The sequence below is a fragment of the Myotis davidii genome, unplaced genomic scaffold (genome assembly GCF_000327345.1).
Source record: "Myotis davidii unplaced genomic scaffold, ASM32734v1 scaffold960, whole genome shotgun sequence".
Classification (NCBI taxonomy): Eukaryota; Metazoa; Chordata; class Mammalia; order Chiroptera; family Vespertilionidae; genus Myotis; species Myotis davidii.
The window spans coordinates 1711310-1731877 of record NW_006293003.1 but is presented as its reverse complement, the minus strand read 5'-3'; the positions used below and the strand labels follow the sequence as shown (position 1 = coordinate 1731877).

General features: G+C 57.8%; 1 protein-coding gene across 1 annotated transcript in view; it reads right to left on the bottom strand.

Moving 5' to 3' along the window:
- Positions 1-6539: 6539 nt before the first annotated feature.
- Positions 6540-20568, bottom strand: part of WDR1 (WD repeat domain 1) — a gene marked incomplete at its 5' end in the record, with an annotated part of 30105 nt that continues 16076 nt past the window's right edge. The window contains 10 exons of the mRNA XM_015565796.1: positions 6540-6867; positions 7813-7957; positions 9274-9447; positions 10301-10390; positions 12725-12827; positions 14306-14462; positions 16064-16151; positions 17099-17332; positions 17620-17700; positions 18016-18093. Of these exons, the coding sequence (XP_015421282.1) occupies positions 6761-6867; positions 7813-7957; positions 9274-9447; positions 10301-10390; positions 12725-12827; positions 14306-14462; positions 16064-16151; positions 17099-17332; positions 17620-17700; positions 18016-18093 (1257 nt within the window). The remainder of the gene's footprint in view (positions 6868-7812; positions 7958-9273; positions 9448-10300; positions 10391-12724; positions 12828-14305; positions 14463-16063; positions 16152-17098; positions 17333-17619; positions 17701-18015; positions 18094-20568) is intronic.

Here is a 20568-nt window from a genome sequence, read left to right as displayed (position 1 = left end):
TAAAGGCTGATCGTTAAGTTAAGGGGATGTTTGCTGCGGCTTTGAATGCCAACGATAAGTTCTGTGGCTGTAAATTAAACAAAAATGAGCCATCAGCAGCTCTTTAGTGCCCTTGGGCACATTGGGGTCAGCGACCCCACCTATAGGCTGTGGATGTTTGGGGAGTTGCCGAGTCCTTCCGAGCCTCGGTTCTGCTCACTGATCTGTTTTCAGGATCCAATGCGATCACACAAGCACAGTAGCCCTGTGCATTCCCGACACTCGACGAACGTCACCTGCCTCTTCCTTTTGTTAATTACGCTGAGTGTGGTGGGGGTCAGGGAGCACATGGAGAAGTGGGGGACAGAGTAAAAAATCACCTACAGACTGACTGTAAGTTTGGAACATACTCGGGTGGCAGGGTAGGGTTGGAGAGGTGGAGGGATTGAGCAAAAAAGAAAAAAGAGAGAGAACTCATGGACCTGGACAACAGAGTGGCGATTGTGGGAGGCAGGGGACGGATGGAGGTGGAAGGGGGCCTTGAGGGGATGAATGGTGATGGAAAAAAATAAAACAGGATGTATGAAAAATAAAGAACAGAAATATGTCTTTCTCCACGAAGACTTAAAAGGATGCAAACAGTTGGTTTTCCTGTTCAGTTTTTAAAGACAAGCAGGAAAGAGGTGCCTGTCCTTCCATGAGAGCGCGGCTTCTGGCTTAGGTGTGACAGCGTAAAGGTGAGAAATCTCACACCAATCTTGTTCCCTAGTGACGGACGTATGAAAGCCTTGTGATACTTCTACCCAGGTGGGCAGTGGGGTCCGGTGTGACTGCCGAGGTGAGACTGGGAGATCCCAGCGTGCACAGCCTGCCACCCTGGTCTTCAATGCGCACCATCACCATCAGGGGAGCACCGTGCAGACTCTCAGGCCCCAGCTCAGAGACTCTGACATGAAGCTGGGAAGTGTCTGTGTGTGTGTGTGTGTGTGTGTGAGACGTAGGGGAATTAATAAATATAGCCCTCGGTGGTTTGGCTCAGTGGATAGAGCAACACCTTCTGACTGAAGGGTTGCGGTTGGATTCCAGTCAAGGGCATGTACCCTGGTTGCAGGCTCCTGCCCCGGGCCCTGGTCTGGGTATGTGCAGGAGGCAACCAATCAATGTATTTCTCTCACATCGATATTTCTCTCTGTCTTTCCCTCACTCTTCCACTCTCTCTCTCTCTCTAAGAAAGAAAGAATAAAAAAATAAAAAGTGGTGTGCCCCAGGTGTTATATAACCAGGGAGCTCTCCTTTCAAAACAAAACAAAAAACTTAAGCAAAAGAAAGTTAATAAATATAGAACTCAATGCATATGTATATATCCGTGCATATATGGTATGCCTACCATATGGTATACTAATGTGTAGGTATACACCTAGATATATATATATATATATATCTGTACATAAGCATTTTTCACGTGTGTACATAACCTGTGTAGCAACCGTTCAGATGAACACGTAGGACAGCCGGCCCTGGCCCGGTAGCTCAGTTGCTTAGAGCATCATCCCAATACACAAGGATATAGAACAGTTCCAACACCTCAAAGGCCCCCTTTCAAGCCAGAACTCCTACCCCCAGGCCAGGTGACATTATTCTGTCACACAGGTTAGCGTAGTCTGTTCGTAAACTTCAGATAAAGCGGGGTTGGGAATGTCCCGTTCTAGGGCCTTAATCCTGTGGTCTGGCCCTGCCAAGGCATTAGGGGTGAGTTAATTAAATGTTTGACCAAATACAGGAGGCTGATATTTTAAAAAATCTTTATTGATGAGAGTATTAAAGATGTCCTTTTCTCCCCCCATAGCCCCTCTCCACCCAGTGCCCGCCTCACCCAGGCTTTCATCACCCTATTGTCTGTGTCATAGGTAATGCATATACTATATAAGAGCTAATATGCAAATGGTCATCACATCCTCATGCCTTCACGCCATAATGGCTCACTCAACACTGGGGAAAGAGGAATGGGAACCAGACAGGCATAAATGAGCTCATGAGAGAAAAATGGGGACCATCCAGGCACAAATGAGCTTGCAAGAGAGGAATAGGGACCAGCCAGGCTGTGGCCCTGGAGACAGACAAGCTGCCTGCCCTGTAGCCCCAGGTGCCAGCGGCTGGGGCTGGGGCCCAGGAAAGGGACAAGCTGCCCACCTCGTGGTCCTGGGCGTCTGCGGCTGTGGCCTCGGCAAAGCCACCTGCCCACAGTCCTCTGCAGCTGGCCCGGCAAAGCTGGCCTGGGTTCTGGTTGCCTGTGACCAACCAGAGGAGGGAATCCTGGGTCCTGGGTGTGGGGCAAGGCAGAGGCGGTTAGGGGTGATCAGGTCAGCAGGGGAGCAGTTGGGGGGGATCAGGCCAGTAGGAGAGCAGTTAGGGGCAATCAGGCAGGAGGGCAGAGGGGTTAGGGGCGATCAGGCAGGCAGGCAGGCGAGCAGTTAGGAGCCAGAGGTCCTGGATTGTGAGAGGCAGTTGGACATCTCCCTAGAGGTCCCGGATTGGAGAGGGTGCAGGCCGGGGTGAGGGATCCCTCTACCCCCACCCCTGTGCATGAATTTCATGCACAAGGCCTCTAGTCCTATCTAATAAAGAGGGAGTATGCTAATTGATCCTCATGCTGTTGCAAAGATTTTGGAGCCCACAGCCAATAAGGAGGGAATATGTTAATTGACTGTCATGCCCTCAAAGATGGCGGCACCCATAGCCACAAGATGGTGGTGCCCAGTCCTCTCAGCCGCCTAGCTGCCCCGGGCTGGCCCGAGGTGCAGACAAACCTTGGATGGTGGCTGCTCAGCTGCCCATGGCCACCCGAGGCACAGGTAACCAAGGCTGGCCGAGGCTTGCGCTGCTGGCAGTGGCAGCAGCAGAAGTGTGATCGGGCATTGCCTTCCAACCCTGAGGGCTCCCAGACTGTGAAAGAGTGCAGGCTGGGACTGAGGGACCCCCCCGCACCCCCTGCCCCGGGCCTCTAGAAGGTATATAAGCTCTTTGGTTAATCTCTCCCTGCCCTCCCTCACCCCCCTTCCCTCTGAGATCCATCAGTCTGTTCCATGTTTCCATGCCTCTGGTTCTATTTTATTCATCAGTTTATTTTATTCATTAGATTCCTTGTTCATTTACTTTGATTTTTAGATTCAATTGTTGGTAGATATGTATTTATTGCCATTTTATTGTTCATATTCTTTATCTCTTTTTTCTTCCTCTTCTTCCTCTTCTTAAAGAATGCCCTTCAACATTTCATGTAATATGGGTTTGGTGGTGATGAACTCTTTTAGCTTTTTCTTGTCTGTGAAGCTCCTTCTCTGACCTTCAATTCAGAATGACAGCAGGCTAGTTTTTAAGTGGATAACGTGGCATGGCCCGTGAATGATGTTATAACTAGCCAAGTGGCCCTTGGCAGAAAAAAGGCTCCCTGCCCCTGGTGTAGAGGAGACCGTTCTTTTGTGTCCAGGTTCTGTTCAGCTCCTGTTCTCTCGTTCATACACAAGAGTGGGGTTGACGAGCAGCAGGACACGATGTGTTTAGTTCTACTGGACGCGGCCATGTATAAAAATCTGTATTTTTATGAGGTTCTGGTGCAGGTGGTCTTGGACCGCACATTGAGAAACACTGCAAAAAACCCGGTGATGTGAGCAAACACAGCCCCTTGAGCTCGCCCTTTCCTGGGCCACCGGCAGGGAAAGGCTGTCTTTTCTGAGCTGCTGGCAGGGGGCATGGGAGCCACAGAGAATGAGAAGTTACTATCCCATGGGCGCCTCTTTGGAACAAATCTTCCCAATTTACTTCTTTTGCTGCTGAGAAGCTGGGAACAGGGGAGCTTTGACGGACTGAGAGGGGAGAAGCCAGGACCCTGTGCCCGTCAGCCAAGCCCCTGCCATCCCAAACGCGGGCCAGAATAATGCCCATTGAGGATCATGGCAGGTGCTTTTACCAAATGTGCTGTGAAAGGAGACGGGCGTGGGCCCTTGGGTCAGCCCTGTGGGCAGCGCCTGTCCCTTGTCTTAAACACTTTAAGATGGAGCGATTCCTCAGACTCTGGAAGGAGGTGAAGAGATGGCGCCCTGCTGGGCCGGCAGAGTGACGCGGAGGCCAGCGTCAGGGACACTGTCCTCCTTGGCCCACTGGCCATTTTAACAGATGCAGGGCTTCTCTAAGGTGAGGCCGGGGAAACAGGACTCCCGCTGGCAGGGGCTGGGAAGCCTGCAGTGCTGGCCATGCTGGCTTACCGCCCGGCCTCCGTCTGGCCGCATGCTGCTCTCTGCTGTTTTTCACTGAGCACTACAGCCAGCGGCCTGAGCAAGCAAAGAGCAGGCAGGCCTCCAGGGACGGAGGCCCTCACGTGGAGGCAGGTGGGAGAGGCAGTGGAGGCGGTCCTGCATCTTGAATCCTGACAGGTGGGCTGTCATCCCTGCCCCGATCCTCCCCAGGCTGGTCTCCTGTGCATGGTTGAGGCTCCTCCCACAGCTTCCTGGGCCCTAACAGAATCACGTGTTGAAAACCTTTAGCTCACCATGAACACCTCATCTTGCAGCTGTGTCCCCAGAGCTGACTGTGGTGTCTGGTGTGTAATAGAGAATCAGTGAGTAGGTCATGAAAATGAGTGACTAAGTGACTGGAGTGGACTTGGAATAGAGGAAGGCGAGTAGCTCATGTAGGGACTTCTGAAGAGAACCAAGCCGTTAGGACCACAGTTCTTCTACCTGCTGCACCCTCCACTCCTACCTCCACCCCTGCCCAGCTCTTCCAGATAAAAAGGGCCCTTTTGTCTGCACTGGCAATGTCTGAAGATGTTTTTGGCTGTCACACTACTGGCACCTAAGTGTGAGAGGACAGGGACACTGCACAGCCTCCTGCAAAGTACGGGCAGCCGCCATGCAGTGCAAACCATTTCTAGCAGGGAAGTCTGCCAGAGGGGCCGACCAGAAAACCAGACTCCATGACATCTAGGGCTCAATATACATCAAGAATGCGAGGTTGTAGCTGTCCATCTCCACAGAGTGGGGGAAGGGGTCCAAGCAGGAACACCGGATGGCATTAAACCCTGCCTGGCTGCTTCCCAGGACGGTCACATCCCGAGTCCTGTTGGGCTTTCTGAGCATTGCCCCGACCTGAGGGACCACCTGCTCCAGGAGGCCTACCCTGCTCACCCCTGGACACGGGGACACGGCACTATTGGTTGTACAGCTGGCTAATAACTGTCCTACTTCCGGTGTAATTAACGTGCGCATCGTTTGCCAATTGCCTTTTACATCAATGATGAGACCGTCTCACTTCCTGCATTCACGGTGGCATGCCTGGGCATCTCACGCAGTCCCTATGTAGCCCTGAGATATGCCACCTTCACCCCACTTTACAGATGTGGAAACCGAGGCACCGTCATACTCTGCCAATGCCCCAGGAGCGCCCCACCCCTTTCTGCCTGTCAGCTTAGGACAGGCCCACACCGCTCAGTGCATGGGTGGGATGGGTCCAGTGCTTCCAGCTCAGAGAGGACACTGAGGCTGAGGCCAGGGAGGTGAGGTGGCCCAGGTCACAGTGACGTGGTGGTCGGACAGAACAGAACCCAGTGTCAGCCCCTTCCCCGGGGCCTCTCGCCCATCCGAAGGCGCTCCTAACAGTCCCAGTGCCTGAGCCTGAGCCGCCTCCCCTGACCGTGTGCCCCAGCCCCAGGGGCCCGCCACACAGAGTCAGCGATCCACAGTGAAGAGAAAAGATATTTAATCATCTCTCGCTCTAATCTCGTAAAGCGCTCAGTGTTTTCACAAGTGCGGGGGAGGGATTGCTCTCAGCAGCATTACCAGTGATTCCGACACACGCAAGAAAACTCCAAGTCACCGTGCTGATGTCACTTTAATTTCTGCACTGAAAAAGAAAAGGTGCGACGATGACAGCTTACAGCGACTCATCTTTACCTTTAAATTAACCTTTGCTTTGGGGGCGGGAGGGGGAGAGAAAGGAAAACATGGAAGGATGACAGTAGCATGGGGACCAGGACACCTCAGTCTACTACCAAGGGCTCCTGGAGACATCGCCCTCAACCCAAAAGCTAGTAAACAAGACAGGAAACAGTTAAGACACATTAAAAAAAAAACTAATCTCCCAAAGCTAATTATTAGAGGAAACAGCACAGGGTAAGAAGAGAAGCAACCAAGTGAGAAAACAGAAAAGCAAAAAAAAAAAAAAAAAAAAAAAAAAAAAAGTAAAACAAAAAACCATCATGGTTCATTCTTAAAATCAAGCACAAAAACTGAGAGTGGATACGAGGTCCCGCGGGCCCGTCTGCTTCGAGGCCTTCTGGGGGCAACGCACAGCGTGGCTCACGCAGTGAGTGACCGCGTGACACCTGGGCCACAGCACTGGGCCTCGCCGAGCGCAGGTGCCCCTCCCCCACCGGCAGGGGGGCTGGGACTCACCTCCCCGACACCGGCAGCCCCGGGAGCGGAGCGGGCTGTGTGCTTTGGAGGCGCTGCCTCTGGAATGTGCCCCGGGCTGCGCTGGGGGTGGGTTGAGTTATGCTCCACACACTGTTTAAGTGCTCACTTTATTTCTCATGTGCAAACTGTCACTGTCTAAAGCTTTCAGAAGGACGTGTATAGATACGAACACCCTGCAGAGACGAGGGTCATTGGGATGGGCCCTGCTCCGGGGCAGGCCGGGGCGGGCCGGGGCGGTACAGAGAGTTAGAGGAAGGCTGTGTTCTGCTGCACTTGAACTCCAGTCCCTGATTCGGCCGTGCAGAGGCGGGTCCTCAGTAGCTGATTGTCCACTCTTTGACAGAGGCATCGTGGGAGGTGGTGACCAGCGTGTGCTCGTCCAGCCAGGCCAGGCTGCTGACGTGGTGGAGCCGGTGTGCGTCTGAGGAGGAAAAACACACTGTAAGGGAGAGCCAGCTGCTCGGCACCTCTGTACACCTTGGACGGGACTGACGGAGCAGCCTGTGGGCCGGACTCAATCGTTGTTAAGGAATCCCCTTCCCCTCGTGGCAGAAGGACCCGGGGCTGGGATGGAGGAGAAGCGGGTGTCCCCTCCGCTGGCACTGACCCTCGGGACATTGCCCTACACAGGACGACCCCACCCGGGGCGTGAGCCACGAGGGACGACAGTGCCTGTGACGTGGGCTGCTGCCTCATGTGGGAATGATGTGTTGGAGTAAATAAAATTAATAATTAAAAATAACTTCCTGTTTCTTTTTTAAACGTGGCTGCTGGAAAGTTTAAAGCCCATCACGGCCCACAGGATGGCTCTCCTGAGGCTGTCGCAGAGTGCGAGGCCGAAGGGGTGGGGTGGTGGGTGGGGAAGGGAGGAGGCGAAGGCCTGAACGCTTGTCCCCAAAGTTTCTAAGTTGAAAAGCTAATCTGGCTCAAGGTGACGGTATGAGAAGTTCAGGCCACGGACGGGAGCAGTGCTCTTACGAGATGTCCCAGAACCCTGCGGCCGCGGGGCACAGTGAGAAGTCCCGACCTGGATGAGGCCCCACCGACCACGCTGGCACCCCGGCCTCGGGCTTCCCCTCCAGAGCTGTGAGTGATTAGTTTCTGTTACGTGTACGCCCGTGTGGACTGATATGGCAGCCGAATGGACTCAGAGCTGTCAGAGGCCCGACTCAGCACGTGGCCTGTGTATGGAGACCACCTGCTACCACACCTGCTGTCGGTCCCTGAGTGCCCAGCTTGGGCCCACAGAGCCTGGCTTGATGGGGAGGAAGGAGACACGCCTTCACGGGGTGGCCTCCCCGGAAGGACAGAGGGGACACTGGAGCCCTGGGGCAGCTGCGTGGGAGCTGATGGGTGTGAGAGTTACCTTGGATCTTGACTCTGGTCTCGGGGTCACTCAGGGTCCAGACGTACACCATCATGTCCATGCCCCCAGAGGCAAAGTGCTCGTTGTCTGGTGACCAGGCCAGGCAGACGATCTTTGCATGGTGTCCGTAAAACACATTGTTCTCCTAGTTGCAGGGTAAAAAGAGGCAGCAGAGATCACGGTTCAGGTCAGGGATGGTCCTCACCAACCCTCCCAGTGACCATGAGCGCCAGGCGATGCCCCCCCGCTCTTGGCCTCCTTGTAAGAGCCCCACGAAGTCCCTGCTACTTGAAGATGTAGCCCAGCATCAAGCACCGGCCACCGCCAGAGCCCTCAGTGCAGCGAGGGCAGACGGAAGGGCCTGATCAGGGAACTGCAGAGATGGAAGGCATGAGGCTCCTCCTCTCCCCTCCTCCGCTGGGGCTGGGGCCGGTCTGGGCAGAGCAGAAGGCTTTGCATGCGGCTACTTCCAGAGCGTGCCTCAGCCCAAAGCCCTCTCACTAAGGGGTTGCTCACAGTATCCCCTCTAGCCCACCCTCACAAATGGCCTGAGATTGTCTCTCTCCTTGGCCTATGCCGGCCTCTGTGGATTCTCTCCCGTGAATTACTCAGATGTCTTAAGGCTCCTAACAGGCAAACGAGACCACTGACCACGTGATCTCGTGGCACCAGGCAGAAGGGCACCTCCTGGGGGTGGGGCAGGGTGGTGTTTATCTTAGGTGAATGCCAGCAAACATGTACTCTTGTTCACATCTGTCTCTTGTTATGCGTACATTTTATAGCGGGATAAAATGTTAATGGGAGAGTCTAGCTGGTAAATTCTTTTAACTCTGCTGTAGCTTTCAGAGCTGTCAGTGTTGGGGGTGGGGATTGCTGGCAGTGGGGAGGCCCAGGGACTGGAGACCTGCCACCGTCCTCTCACCCCGCTGGGGACCAGGTCTCTCTGAAGCGCAGTCCCCTTTGTGGGGCAGGACGGGCACCACCCAGGGCAGCTATGCTGTGAAACAGGAACTCTCACTCCCACATGCAAAGCGCCCTCGGCTGCTCCGTGTGCCCTGGCGACTGGGTCCTCCTCCCCACCCACTTCCCAGTGTCCCCCAAGCGCATGCAGTGCTGGGACCACCAGCGCTCGTCTTTCCTGGACCCAGACAGTGATGAGCCGAGAGAAAAACCGAGCCCAGGCCCACTGACAGAGAGAACAGGCCTCAGAGGCTAGGAAGGCACTTAGCCAGGCCCAGCAAAGCCCTCTGCGCCCTCACAGCAGCCGCCGCCCAGCTCCCTAGGAACTGTCTGCCTCGCCCAGACAGCTCCCTGCAGGGTTTGTCCCCGTCAGTCATGCTCTAACAGCAAAGTCACCTGCTCCCGTGCACCTATCTGGTTGGTGACAGGAGGGAAAGGCCATGGCCCCCACCCGCCACCCGCACCGCCCAGCAGGGGGACACAGGACAGACTGCCACTCACCGCATAGCCGTCGGCAACGCTGAAGACCGTGACCACCTTGCTGGCGTCGCACACGGCGAGGAAGGCGCCGTCGTGGGAGTAGGCCAGGTCAGTTACGGGGCCCTTGGCCTCCAGGAGCTTGCCCTCGTCCTTCAGCGAGGAGCCCAGGATGGAGTACAGGCGGACGTTCCCGTCCTGCAGGGGTCATGGATGGGACAGTGACTCGGGAGGTGCTCCAGGGAGGGGCCCTAGGCACCCCGGTTCTGATTCTGTGTCTGGGTGCTCAGGAGTCTATTTACAAACACTCCAGAAATTTCCAACGAGGGCTCCCAGGCCAGGCTCTGAGAACACTTCACACTCGGCAGCTCCTTCCAACGCCTGCTCCCTGGCGAAACCTCCCTCTGCCCAGCTTTCAAAGGGCGTGTGCCTGCCATTCAGCCCACCGGCTGCCCCTAAGCCCCAGGGGTCCTTGGGTCAGGGGTGCCCATGGCCAACCTCTGTCCAGCTCCCAACAGCCAGAGCCTCCAGGAGGGGCCTGGGCATCTGTGGGTGGTTCTGCCTGCACTCAGGGAGCCTGACCAGGGTGGATGCACCTCAGGTGCCTCCCCTTCAGGGCAGGGAGCCCTCAATTTTATGTCCCTGGGGCCTGGCACTGAGAAGTGTAACACTCACTGGAATGAACTGGCGAGGGTGAGCACATGGGACGGAGCTAGAAGAAGGGTGGTAACCGGGGTACTGGTAGGTGGTGTCCCCGCAACCGCCCGAGGCTGCCCCAGGACAAGTCAGGGCCCAGCCTGCACTCAAGGCAACTGGGTTACCCATGTCCCAGAGGCAGTTCAAGGTCCCCTGGGTAGGTCTTAAATGTCCCTTCCTTGGTGCCCTCTGCTGTGTGCACAGAACCAGGACAAGGGCTGGAAAGCCCTTGGGGACTGAGGGTCATCATGGAGGTGTCCCTTGCTGGTTCCCAGGGGCCCAGTCCCACTCCCTCCTCTTTTGCCTAAGACAGTCCCACACTCACAGCCCAGGCACCCAGGGCAGAGGGCCTTACCGTGGCCCCGACAGCCACCATGTCCCCGCTGGGGTGCACCGCCACCACCTCGGGCTCGTAGCCGGGGCTGTCGATGCTGAAGCTTCTTCTGGTTTTTTTTTAGGCGGGCAGGGCGCGGAGCCTGGCACGCGGCTCCGCTCGGGTCAGGGCTCCCTTTCTGACCTGGCTGGGGACGGGCCGTGCGGGCCAGCCTCAGGCCTGCGACCCTGATTACGCTTCCTCCCTCGCCATTCAATGGGACGGCGACAGGCCCTCGTCACAGGACTGCAGCGAACACCGGCCGTGAGGCCATGCCATTGCCCCACTGCCACCATCACCACCACAGCACCTACTGCCCGGGAAGCTGACGATGTGTGCACGTTAGTGCCCCAGTTCCTCAATCAGCCCCCACGCGCGAGGCCGAGCCGCTTCCCGATAGAGGGAGAGGCACTTGGGAGGCCTGGGCTGTGACAGAGCCCTGGGAACGCACAGGACTCCTGAGCAGTCTAAGTTCTGGTCTCAGGGCCAAGGAAACACCTTCCGTGGGTCTGACCTGCTGACTGTGAAGCATCCAATGTCGTCACAGTGCGTCTCCACGGCCTGGAGTGACAGTGCTGGCTCCCCATCTCACAGAGGAAATGGCCCCAGGCCGACGCCAGTAGGCGGGCTCTGCCCTCCCGTAGGGCAGCCCCAGGAGGGGAGCACGGGACAGACAGCTCCCAGGAGGCGGCCTGGACTCCCTGTGCACGGCTCCGGGACACCACCCCAGCCTCGTTCCTCCTCCTCTGATGGGGACAGAGTCCTGGGAGGAATAGGGGGAGGAAGGGGCCGAGTGCGTGGGTGTCTGGGCCCTGGGGACAGACATATTGGGGCTTGATCCCGGCTCGGCCACCACTGCCTGCGGGGCAGCTCCTGAAGCCCGAGTCTCAGCCCCCTAGGGCAGTGGTTCTCAACCTTCTGGCCCTTTAAATACAGTTCCTCATGTGGTGACCCAACCAAAAAATTATTTTCGTTGCTACTTCATAACTGTAATGTTGCTACTGTTATGAATTTTCATGTAAATATCTGATATGCAGGATGGTCTTAGGCGACCCCTGTGAAAGGGTCGTTTGACCGCCAAAGAGGTTGCGACCCACAGGTTGAGAACTGCTGCCCTAGGGGGTAAGAGCCATGAAGACAGAGTCCAGGGCACAGGTGAGCGCCTAACAAAGCAACCAACCAGCAGCTGTGCCCATGGAGCGAGCCCACCTGGCTGAGAGCTGTGGGCCTGAGTCCCTGGGAGGCGGCGGGATCATCTCCCGTGCACACAGAGAGCACCTGCCACGGGCCCACAGCCCACTCCCTCCTGCAAAGGCCAGGAGTCCCGTGCACAGAGCACCTGCCACAGGCCCACAGCCCACTCCCTCCTGCAAAGGCCAGGTGTTCAGACACAGGCCTGGAAAGCGCCCTCTCATCGGGGAAGCATCCGCCCGCTCACCCAAAAACCTCGCCTTCCGGTCCCTCCCCCACGCGGCTCAGGTGCTCCAAGGCATTACTCCTGTCCCCCACTGACCACCTGGCCATTGCAGTAATTGCCTGGCAGGAAGTCGTGTTATCTAGGACACAGAATCCATTCTCCCCGAAGCAATTAAGCTCACAGAACGGGGAGGGGCCGTGGATGCTGAACGGCAGCTTCTTTAGCAGGGTTCACCACTCCTGCCAGCAAGGGCACAGTCACACCTGCCTTCCTGACCCCCATGCTGGGATGCCCAGGTCTGCTGGGAGCTGGTGTCTGCCGCAGCTGTACAAAGTGGGTCAGGCCTGGGGCTCAGGCAAGGGCGTTTCATTCCAGAAATTCCAGGAGAGAATGTAGGGACCTCAACCCGAATGAATGAGGACCAGGCTGGGGAGCTAGAGCCACAAAGCCCCCCTGGCTTGGTGCCCCTGTCATCAGGTGGCCTTGGGAAGTCACCAGATCACCCCGGCTATAGCCTCCTCCTTAAGAAAGGGGCTTACAAAGGTGCAGGGGCCAGACAGTACTTCCTCTAACCCTCCCGGAGCTGTCAGAGGGTGAGGGAAATGCCTGAGGTCACACAGCACTGCCACTAGAGGGCTGGCATCATGAACATGAGTGAAGACACACAGCCCTGCTCTGCCTCTCGGAGGCCTCACAGCAATGGACACGGGGCCTGACGCTCAAGTGCAGGATCTGACCGGCTGCCTGGGCTCAAATCCCAGCCCTGCCCTTTGTCAGGGGCACACTCTGGGCAACCACCTGCCCTCTCTGTGCCTCCGTTTGCTCATCTGGAAGAAGGGACGACCCCACACGTAACGGACGGGACTGCTGAGTGAACATGCTGAAGGCAACAAGGGCAAGAGCTCAATAAAAAGGTCTGTTCGAGCCACTGTCCACGGGGCAGGATTCAGAGACGGGACGCTGCCCAGCTGCCCGCCCTGCCAGCCAACACAGCGGGGCCATACCTGCCCGATGCACACAACCACCGTGTATCCTCCGGGGCCGACAGCCACGCATTTGGGTTGAACGTCCAGTTTCACCACCCCCTGTCCGCTGTCGGAGAGAAGGAGCGCATTACTGCCATGTCTGGGAGCTCGGGTAGGTGTGCACACACTGACTGCGAACCCACAGCAGCTCTGGAGGACATGCTGCTGTAACCCACTGGGTGGGGGGATGGGAGGGGGGCGGCTAAATACGGGGGGAATGACTCAGAGTCTGGGAGAAAGCTGGAAATCACAGGGGGCGGGGGTGGGGGCCTGGGGAAGGATGATGAGAGGAACAAGGGGAGTAATTTCTGCTGCCATTTAAAGCGGTTAAGTACCCGCCACCCGACCGCACCCTGTCACTGCTCTGTCTCCCCATCCAAAGACCCTGTTTCCTGGGTGCAGACAGTGCTGAGCTCTGCCCCCTCATCCCAGGCCATGACCAGTCTACTCAACAACTCACTTTAATACATGGTGTCCCAAAAATGCATACATGCGCTTTGAGTAATTATGAAGGCTGTGATTACTAAAATACATTTCATTTTCAAAATTGAGCTGTCAGCTGCTCCAGGGTGTACACATTGCTTTAGGACACCCTGTATAACCCATTGTTTTTAATGGGTAAAAATTGTGTTCTTACTTTCAGCTGATACTATGAAAACACATTCTAGAAAAATTTGCACACACAAAAACTTCCTTGGAAATAAACTGAGGAAAATTCCATGTAACTGGGCCAGCGTGGGGTCCCAAAGGCTCAGGGAACAGGCCCGTGAGAGGAAGGCCGGGCTGCGGCTCTGCCCGCCGAGGGTTCTCTCACCCACCGAGGCTCAGGGGCAGTGCGGCCCCGAGGGAAGGCAATGCTGGGGTCACTGAGCAGCAGGAAGCGGACTGGAGCCTGGAGGCCTGGTTCTGGGGTGGTTTCTGCACTCATCCTGGGGCCTAACTGATCACAGTCCCGAACGGCAAGCAAGGCCACAGCACGCATGTCCGCTACGATGCGTGCCGAGCCGTGTGAGGGTCACCAAGACGACCTCCAGGAGCCTGCTACCTCTGGGAGGATGGTGGTGTCTACACAACTAACCGCAGAGTGAGGTCTCGGGTGTGGGTGCTGGAGGAGCCTGCCTGCGAGCTGGGACAGGACACCCCTTCCTCCTCGCCCAGCTCCATGGACTGCCAATCAATGCACCAGGGCAAACCGAATGCGACCCTGCTTTTCACCCACATCTCCCAGGGCCCGTCTGTCCGTGGGGCACCTGCCATATGCCAGGCACCCTCAAGGCCTCACTGGTGCCAGTCACCTCACCTTACTGATGAGGAACAGAGCCGAGGAGGGGGGGCGGTGAGACCTGGTCGCCGGCCTCCCAGGCTACACCTGGTCATCGTCTGCGCGCACCTGGGCTCTAACCCAGCTCCTGGCCAAGAGCCCAGCAACAGAACGAGTGCCCAGGACAAGAAGCGAAGAGGGAGGAAATGCTGTGAGAGTGGCGACTGGGCAGGCACAGCGCGTTCTCGGGGCGGAGGAGCGTCCTGGAGCCCCGGGCAGCTCACCTGTAGTCCCGCAGTGTGAGGTTGGTGTACCGCACCGTGTCGTCCATGCTGCAGCTCACCAGCTGCCCGGACTCGTCCACGGTCATCCTGGACACCTGGTTCGTGTGGCCCTTCCCCGTGAAGGAGTCGTTCTCCCCGGTCTCGGAGTCCCAGTAATGTGGGGGCATTAAGGAAAAGTCAGACCTGCAGAACGGGGGGCTGGGGGTGCCCACAGCCAAAGCCTGTCCCAGGCAGCGTGTGAGGGACAGGACAGTATGCACTGGCCTGAGGCGAGCTCCCCATGCACATCCACGTCTGAATCTCAGAGCCGTCCAGGTAAACCAGCAAGACTGCCGACCTGACTGCAGGCCAGCGGGCCATTCATAACCCATCGGGCCGGGTCAGAGCCCACTACGCCTCCTGGACAGTGGTGCACAGGCCAGCAGAGCAGGTCACAGAACTGCGCTGAGCGAGCAGTTAACAGCATAGACAGATCACAACCCAACTACGGAGGCCATTGCTGTATAGCAGCCAGCGCTGTGCTCTGCTCCTTCTGGAACCTGCTGTGGAGCCCATGTCCACCAGCAGGAGGCTGGCCGTGCCCCGCTGCTCAGCAGATGGACACCAAGGTGCCCCAGGTAAAGCCTGGGCCAACCCATTGCAGGGAGGCATGTTTGTGCCCTGTGAGCGCCAGGTGCTTGGTGTGAGGTGGGTTTTAAATTACGAGATTCTTCCTGTACATCAGTGAGTGAGCCTCTCATTTCCAATGAAGTTACAGTTCCCTCTGGGAAGCTGGTGTGCACTCGCGCTGACTCTTGTGATGGGGACCCGAGCCCTGGACCCGGCAGGAAACATAAGTATCAAGGGTAACGTGTGTACACTGACATGGGGTGGGGATGAGCAGGTGCCAGGAGGGGAGAACCCAGGCCAACTGAAGGCAGTGGCTGCACAGACCTGCATACCCCACTAGGAGAGGCAGGTTCTAGTACTTCTCTTCCCCCTGGACATATACCCCCTTTCCCTGCATCTCCTTACATGTAATGGTGCTGAGGGCAACTTATCTGCCTCCCTTTCTTGGGACTGTGGAGAGACTGCATGGATCTCACGGAAATGACAAAGGTTTGCAGACAAGAGGCTGTAGAGGCGTGAGAAATGGGGAGGCCCAGTGAGCCCCTTCCAGATGCAGCATAGAGACTCGAAACTGTCTACACGAGGGCAGCTCAATGATGCCCCCAACTGGGAGCCAGGCCTGGGTATGGGCACCTGTGGGTCACCCTGCAGACACCTGCTCCAATGTTCAAGATGGTCCTGGGAGGGGGATTACCAGCCCCAGGCCACAAGCACGGGGTGGGTGGGGTGGGGAGGTGAGGAAAGGGCGATCACACATGTGTCTAGGGATCACCTCAACTGCTGACTGGAGGAGGGAGGCTCGGGTTGGTTCCAGCCCCGCTGCCCACAGGGGCTGCTGGCCTTGGGTGAGGCACTTCAGCAATTGAAGCTGGTTTTCCCATTTCTAAGCTACACGGCTCTACTAAGAGGTTACAAGTCCTTTTGAACCTGAGACTCAATGAGTGGATTGCTGGGAGAGGAACGGGCCAGGACTAGTCACGGACGGGGAGCACCACTCAAGGCACAGAGTGAGAGGTGACCCGCCAGGTCACGGCCATGGTGCTCGAGTGGCTGCTGACAGCTGGCTGGCCCTGCCTCTGGCACCCTCAGAGCAGGAAGCTCCACCTCACCCGCCAGCAGCCCCCGAGCCAGCTCTGAGTCAAAGGATATTGATGTGTCCGTCGTGGCTCCCGGAGTAGATGTAGGACTTGCCGCCGTTTTTATGCACCGTCAGGCACTGGATTGATTTGCTGTGACCCTGTGGAGGAGGCAGGGGGGGAGCTGAGGACACGCCAGCTGCCCTCTGCGACTTCCAACTGCTCCCTACCGACTCTGCCCGACCCTGAGTGCCCTGGCAGAGGCGGGTCCGCAGCGGGTGGCACCAGGTCAGCCCGAGGAGCTTCTGGTCGAGCTGTAAGTCTCCTGAGATGACAAAATCACTGGGGCTGACAGCAGAGAAGGCAGAGGCAGGCCCTGGGGATCAGGGACCAGATCCAGTGGGGTCCTCCCACCCCTCCGCTCGCTCCCTGCTGCCCTGGCCCCTGGCCAGGTACTTAAGGCCTCCACACCTCAGGCTCCATCACTCCTGAGTTCACCTCCTCACATGTCTCCAGCCCCTCATGCCCAGTGGGGCTCCCCACATGCAATCCCATGTTCAAATCCCGCACGAAGTCCAGGCCCACCTCAGGCCACCTGGTCCTCCCTGAGGTTTCCCGGGTCTAGGAGGGTGCTCCACTTAACCTGTCTCGGGGCTCTGGGGGTCACAGCCCGTGAGCCCCTAACTGAGGGAGGCTGAACCCCTCAGGACAGGAGGAGACAAAAGGAGGGCTGAGGGCCCCTGGCCTCCCACCTTGCTAAACACACATTCCCCCCCAAACAACCAGTATCCTGCCACTTTACCAGAGCCCTGGGCCTGCCTCCCATTCGACCCCCTAGCCCAGCAGTGGGCAATCTACGGCCCGCGGGCCGGATCCGGCCTGTTTGAAATGCATAAAACTAAAAAAAAAAAACAACCGACCTTTTATGTAATGATGTTTACTTTGAATTTATATTAGTTCACACAAACACTCCATCCATGCTTTTGTTCCGGCCCTCCGGTCCAGTTTAAGAACCCATTGTGGCCCTCGAGTCAGAAAGTTTGCCCACCCCTGCTCTAGCCTCTCCCTTCCCGCCTTATACAAGCAGGTGCGTCCGGCGCAGCCTCACCTTGATGACCCGCAGGGGTTTGCTGGGATTGTTTTTGTCCAGGTAATTGATGTACCCAGACAGGGAGATGCTGAGTAGGTGGTCCTTCTGCCACAAGCAGCCCAGCTGCTGGTCCAGAACGTTGGAGCCCATGGTGAACGTGGTGACGACCGAGTTCACATTGACATCCCAAATTTTCGAGGTTTTGTCTCCGGAAGCAGAAAGCAAATGAGTGCTATCAGGACTCCAACTAATCTACTCAAACAAAACGGTGTGCCGCGTGTCAGAATTTCAGTGGGAAGTGGCCTCAGAAGGCAGCCCGGCCACAGCCCCCACTTCCGAGCAGGGAGAAGCAAAAGCAGAGTGAGGGGCATCCGGGGCAGGGACCGGGCGAGTGTCCAGGCCATGTCACCCGCTGGACGTGACCCCGAAGCTCTGTACCATCACCCGACTCTGAAGCTTCTAACTGCAAATCTGTTCGGAGAATGCAAACAGGCGACCACGACCACAGACGAAGCCACGAAACACAAGCCCATACTCACAGCATAAATGCCTCCGTCGTGAGCCTTGCTCCCGCCCAGGGCGCACACGTTCTCTCCCGTCTTCCCGTCGTAGATGTGTATCTTCCAACAGAGGGAGGGTGCGGGTTACTGCGTGCATCTCAGCAGTGTGCGTGCCGAGTGCTCTGCCTGATCACTGTTCTGTCAGTTCCCGACTGAGACTCAGAGAATTACTCGAAGGTTCTGCTCCATTTAAGAGGAGACAGAGCCGTGTCTCCCATGCTTTGGTGACAGCCCGTTCCAGGTGGGAAAGGGGGAGATTCCTACGTTCCCACGCTGAGACTGGCTTTAGTGAGTCTGTCTGAACAGTCACCGAGGATGATCAGAGGAGCCCCCCTCCAGGGCCCCCACCCCGGCCCGGCCCGGCCCGGCCCTCACCTGGCCGTCAGCGCTGGCCGTAGCAAATCTGTTCCCGTCGGGAGAGAAGCGCACGCAGTTGACGAAGCGGCTGTGGTCCTGTGGGAAGGGGACGTTATCCACCCGCGGACAGGAGGTCCAGGAAAGCTCTCTAGGCAGCACACGCCTGCCTCACAGTTATTGCTGCTCATGGAGCCCACGGCCACAGGAAGACCTCGGAGCTCCTGATGCAGCGAGGGCTGGCTCGGCTCCTGCCTCGGCCCAGGCCCAGCTCTCTGCCTGGAAGGCCCCTGGGCACCCCCAGCCAAGGCTCCGTCTGCTACGCCATGTTCCCTCATCTGTGGGGCAGAACCGCCCTCTCCCCTCTTCCTCGGAGCAAGCCCGGGCCCAGGCCCAGGCCCAAGCCCAATCCCAAGCCCAAGCCGTGCCTGCCGTGACGGGGAGGCCTCCTGTCTGAGGCCCCAGGCCTGGCCCAGGCCCAGCTCAGCTGTGGTGTTTGTGCTTCTGGCTCCTGTGTCCGCGGACCCCTGCCCTAAGGGTATGTGCTGTTTCCTTTAGTCTTAGGCATGCGGAGCTGGAGGGCAGGGCTGCCCAGCAGGGGCGCCCACCCGCTGAACCAAAGTGAAATGGAGTCCAAGTTCCAACCCGAGCTCTCAGGCCTCGACTGCCCTGCCTTCACTGCCACACGTCCACCCTCCTACACTCACTGCGAGGGGCCTCGGGCCTCCAGGCACCTGTTACAGGAGACACCAGACCCGAGCGGCCAGGCTGAGAGGAGCCGGTCTCCAGTTTCCCATCCAGAGCTCTTGGCTGAGCCAGCCTGGGCCCCGAGCAGGAGGCTGGCAGGCGGGGGCCCCTGGCGGGGAGCCACCTGAGGTCAGATCCTTAACTACTCAGGCCACCTGCAGCTACTCCGCTGTCCCCTCCAGGCTGGAAGGAAGCCAGCCACACAGCAGGGCCAGCGATGTGCACAGCCAGGGGCAGGAGGGTCCGAGACACTGTCTCCACCTTCCTCCCAGTCCTCAGGGCAGCCCCGAGGTGAAAGGAAAGCTCTGAAAACAAAACCACGGCTCAAACCTGGACATCTGGCCAGACGGCCAGTTCTCTCGTCCCTGCTGTTCCAGGTTTTCTCCATGGAGTGGACAAGGGAGGGGGCTGGGTCAGGGGGCTCGGGACCTTGTGACTGACTAAGAGGCTTGGCAGATGGGGACGAGGGGGCAGGGCTCCCTCCCTAAGAACTGGGAGCTCGCACAGCGGGCAGGCCTCGGGGCTTCGGGGAAGAACAGGCTGTAGACGAGGCACTGAGCCACCGATGGGTTGTCATCAACTGCAGTTTCACTGGTTCCCTGAGAGAACAAAGCGCCCCCCATACAACCTGGCTCACTGAAGTCAGGACGCCCTCCTGAAAGGCCCTTGCCCTCCCCTCCCGACTCCACACATCCACCGCCTCTCCTCTGAAAGGCCGCCCCCCAGCACCGGTCCCTGTCTCCTCAGTCACAGCACTCAGCTGCCCCGACGCTGTGGGACACGGCCCACGGCAGGTGCTGGCGTGGCCCTGCAGACCCGGGAACCATGCAGGCTCCCGGGAGGGGCCCCACAGACAGATGCCACTGCCACTCCCACTCCAAGTCCCGGTCGGGTCTGGGTGGCCTTAAACACTCCTCTCAGCCTTTCCTGCAATTGAAGCCAAGTGTCCAGAAGAGCAGGAGGCTGCTGTCTGCTCCTGAAATAGCCCATTAACCTAAAGAGGGAGGGAGCCCCAACAGTCCGTTAACCAATGAGGGGGGCTAAAAATAGCCCTTTCCGAGGGAGGGGCCGGGACAAAGAAGGAACAGTCTGGGCAGCACCTGGGGCGGGTTCCAAACTTGAGCATCTCACGGCCGCCCAACCTGGCCACCTACTGGACTGGGCATCCTCCGCGGCTCGATGAGGAAGGTCCTGGAAGGCTGGTCCCCTCCTTCTGACCTTTAGTCACAGCAGCACTTACCAAAGCTCCCAAAATCCTCCTGTCATTGCCTCCCCGCCCCCATCCGCTCCCTCTCACCACTGAGAAAATGGAGGCGTGAAGCAATTAGGTGACGATAAAGTCAGGCACCCTAGTCCATGTCATTGACAGGACAGACCTGGGGCCCAGAGCCTGATTCCAGGGTGCACAGGTGGACTAGCCACAGCTCAGGTGTCCCCTCTGGGAGCCCTCCCTGGTCCCACGCCTTGTGCCCTGGTCCCAAGCGTCAGGAGAGAAATAGGCTCAGACACACGTGCCCACCATCACTTCCTCTTTGGGGGTCTCCGAGACTCGGCTCCTCCCTGACCTGAGAATGCCGCCTGGCCCTCCTTTAGCTGCTGCCCCTCCCACACCCGGCTTCCCACTCTGCCAGGTCTCCCCGCGCCCTTCCCCTGCCTCAGCTGTGCCGAGAACAAAGGAGACCGCCCTCCACCTACCTCTCCTGGCACCAAAGGGACAAAGGCTTGTTCTAACCTTCCTTAGGCCACTCGCTGTCCAGCCAGCCACCTGCTGTCAGCCAAGGTCAAGCCTTTGTGCCAGCCGGGAGCACGTGGAAAGCTGGGACTGAG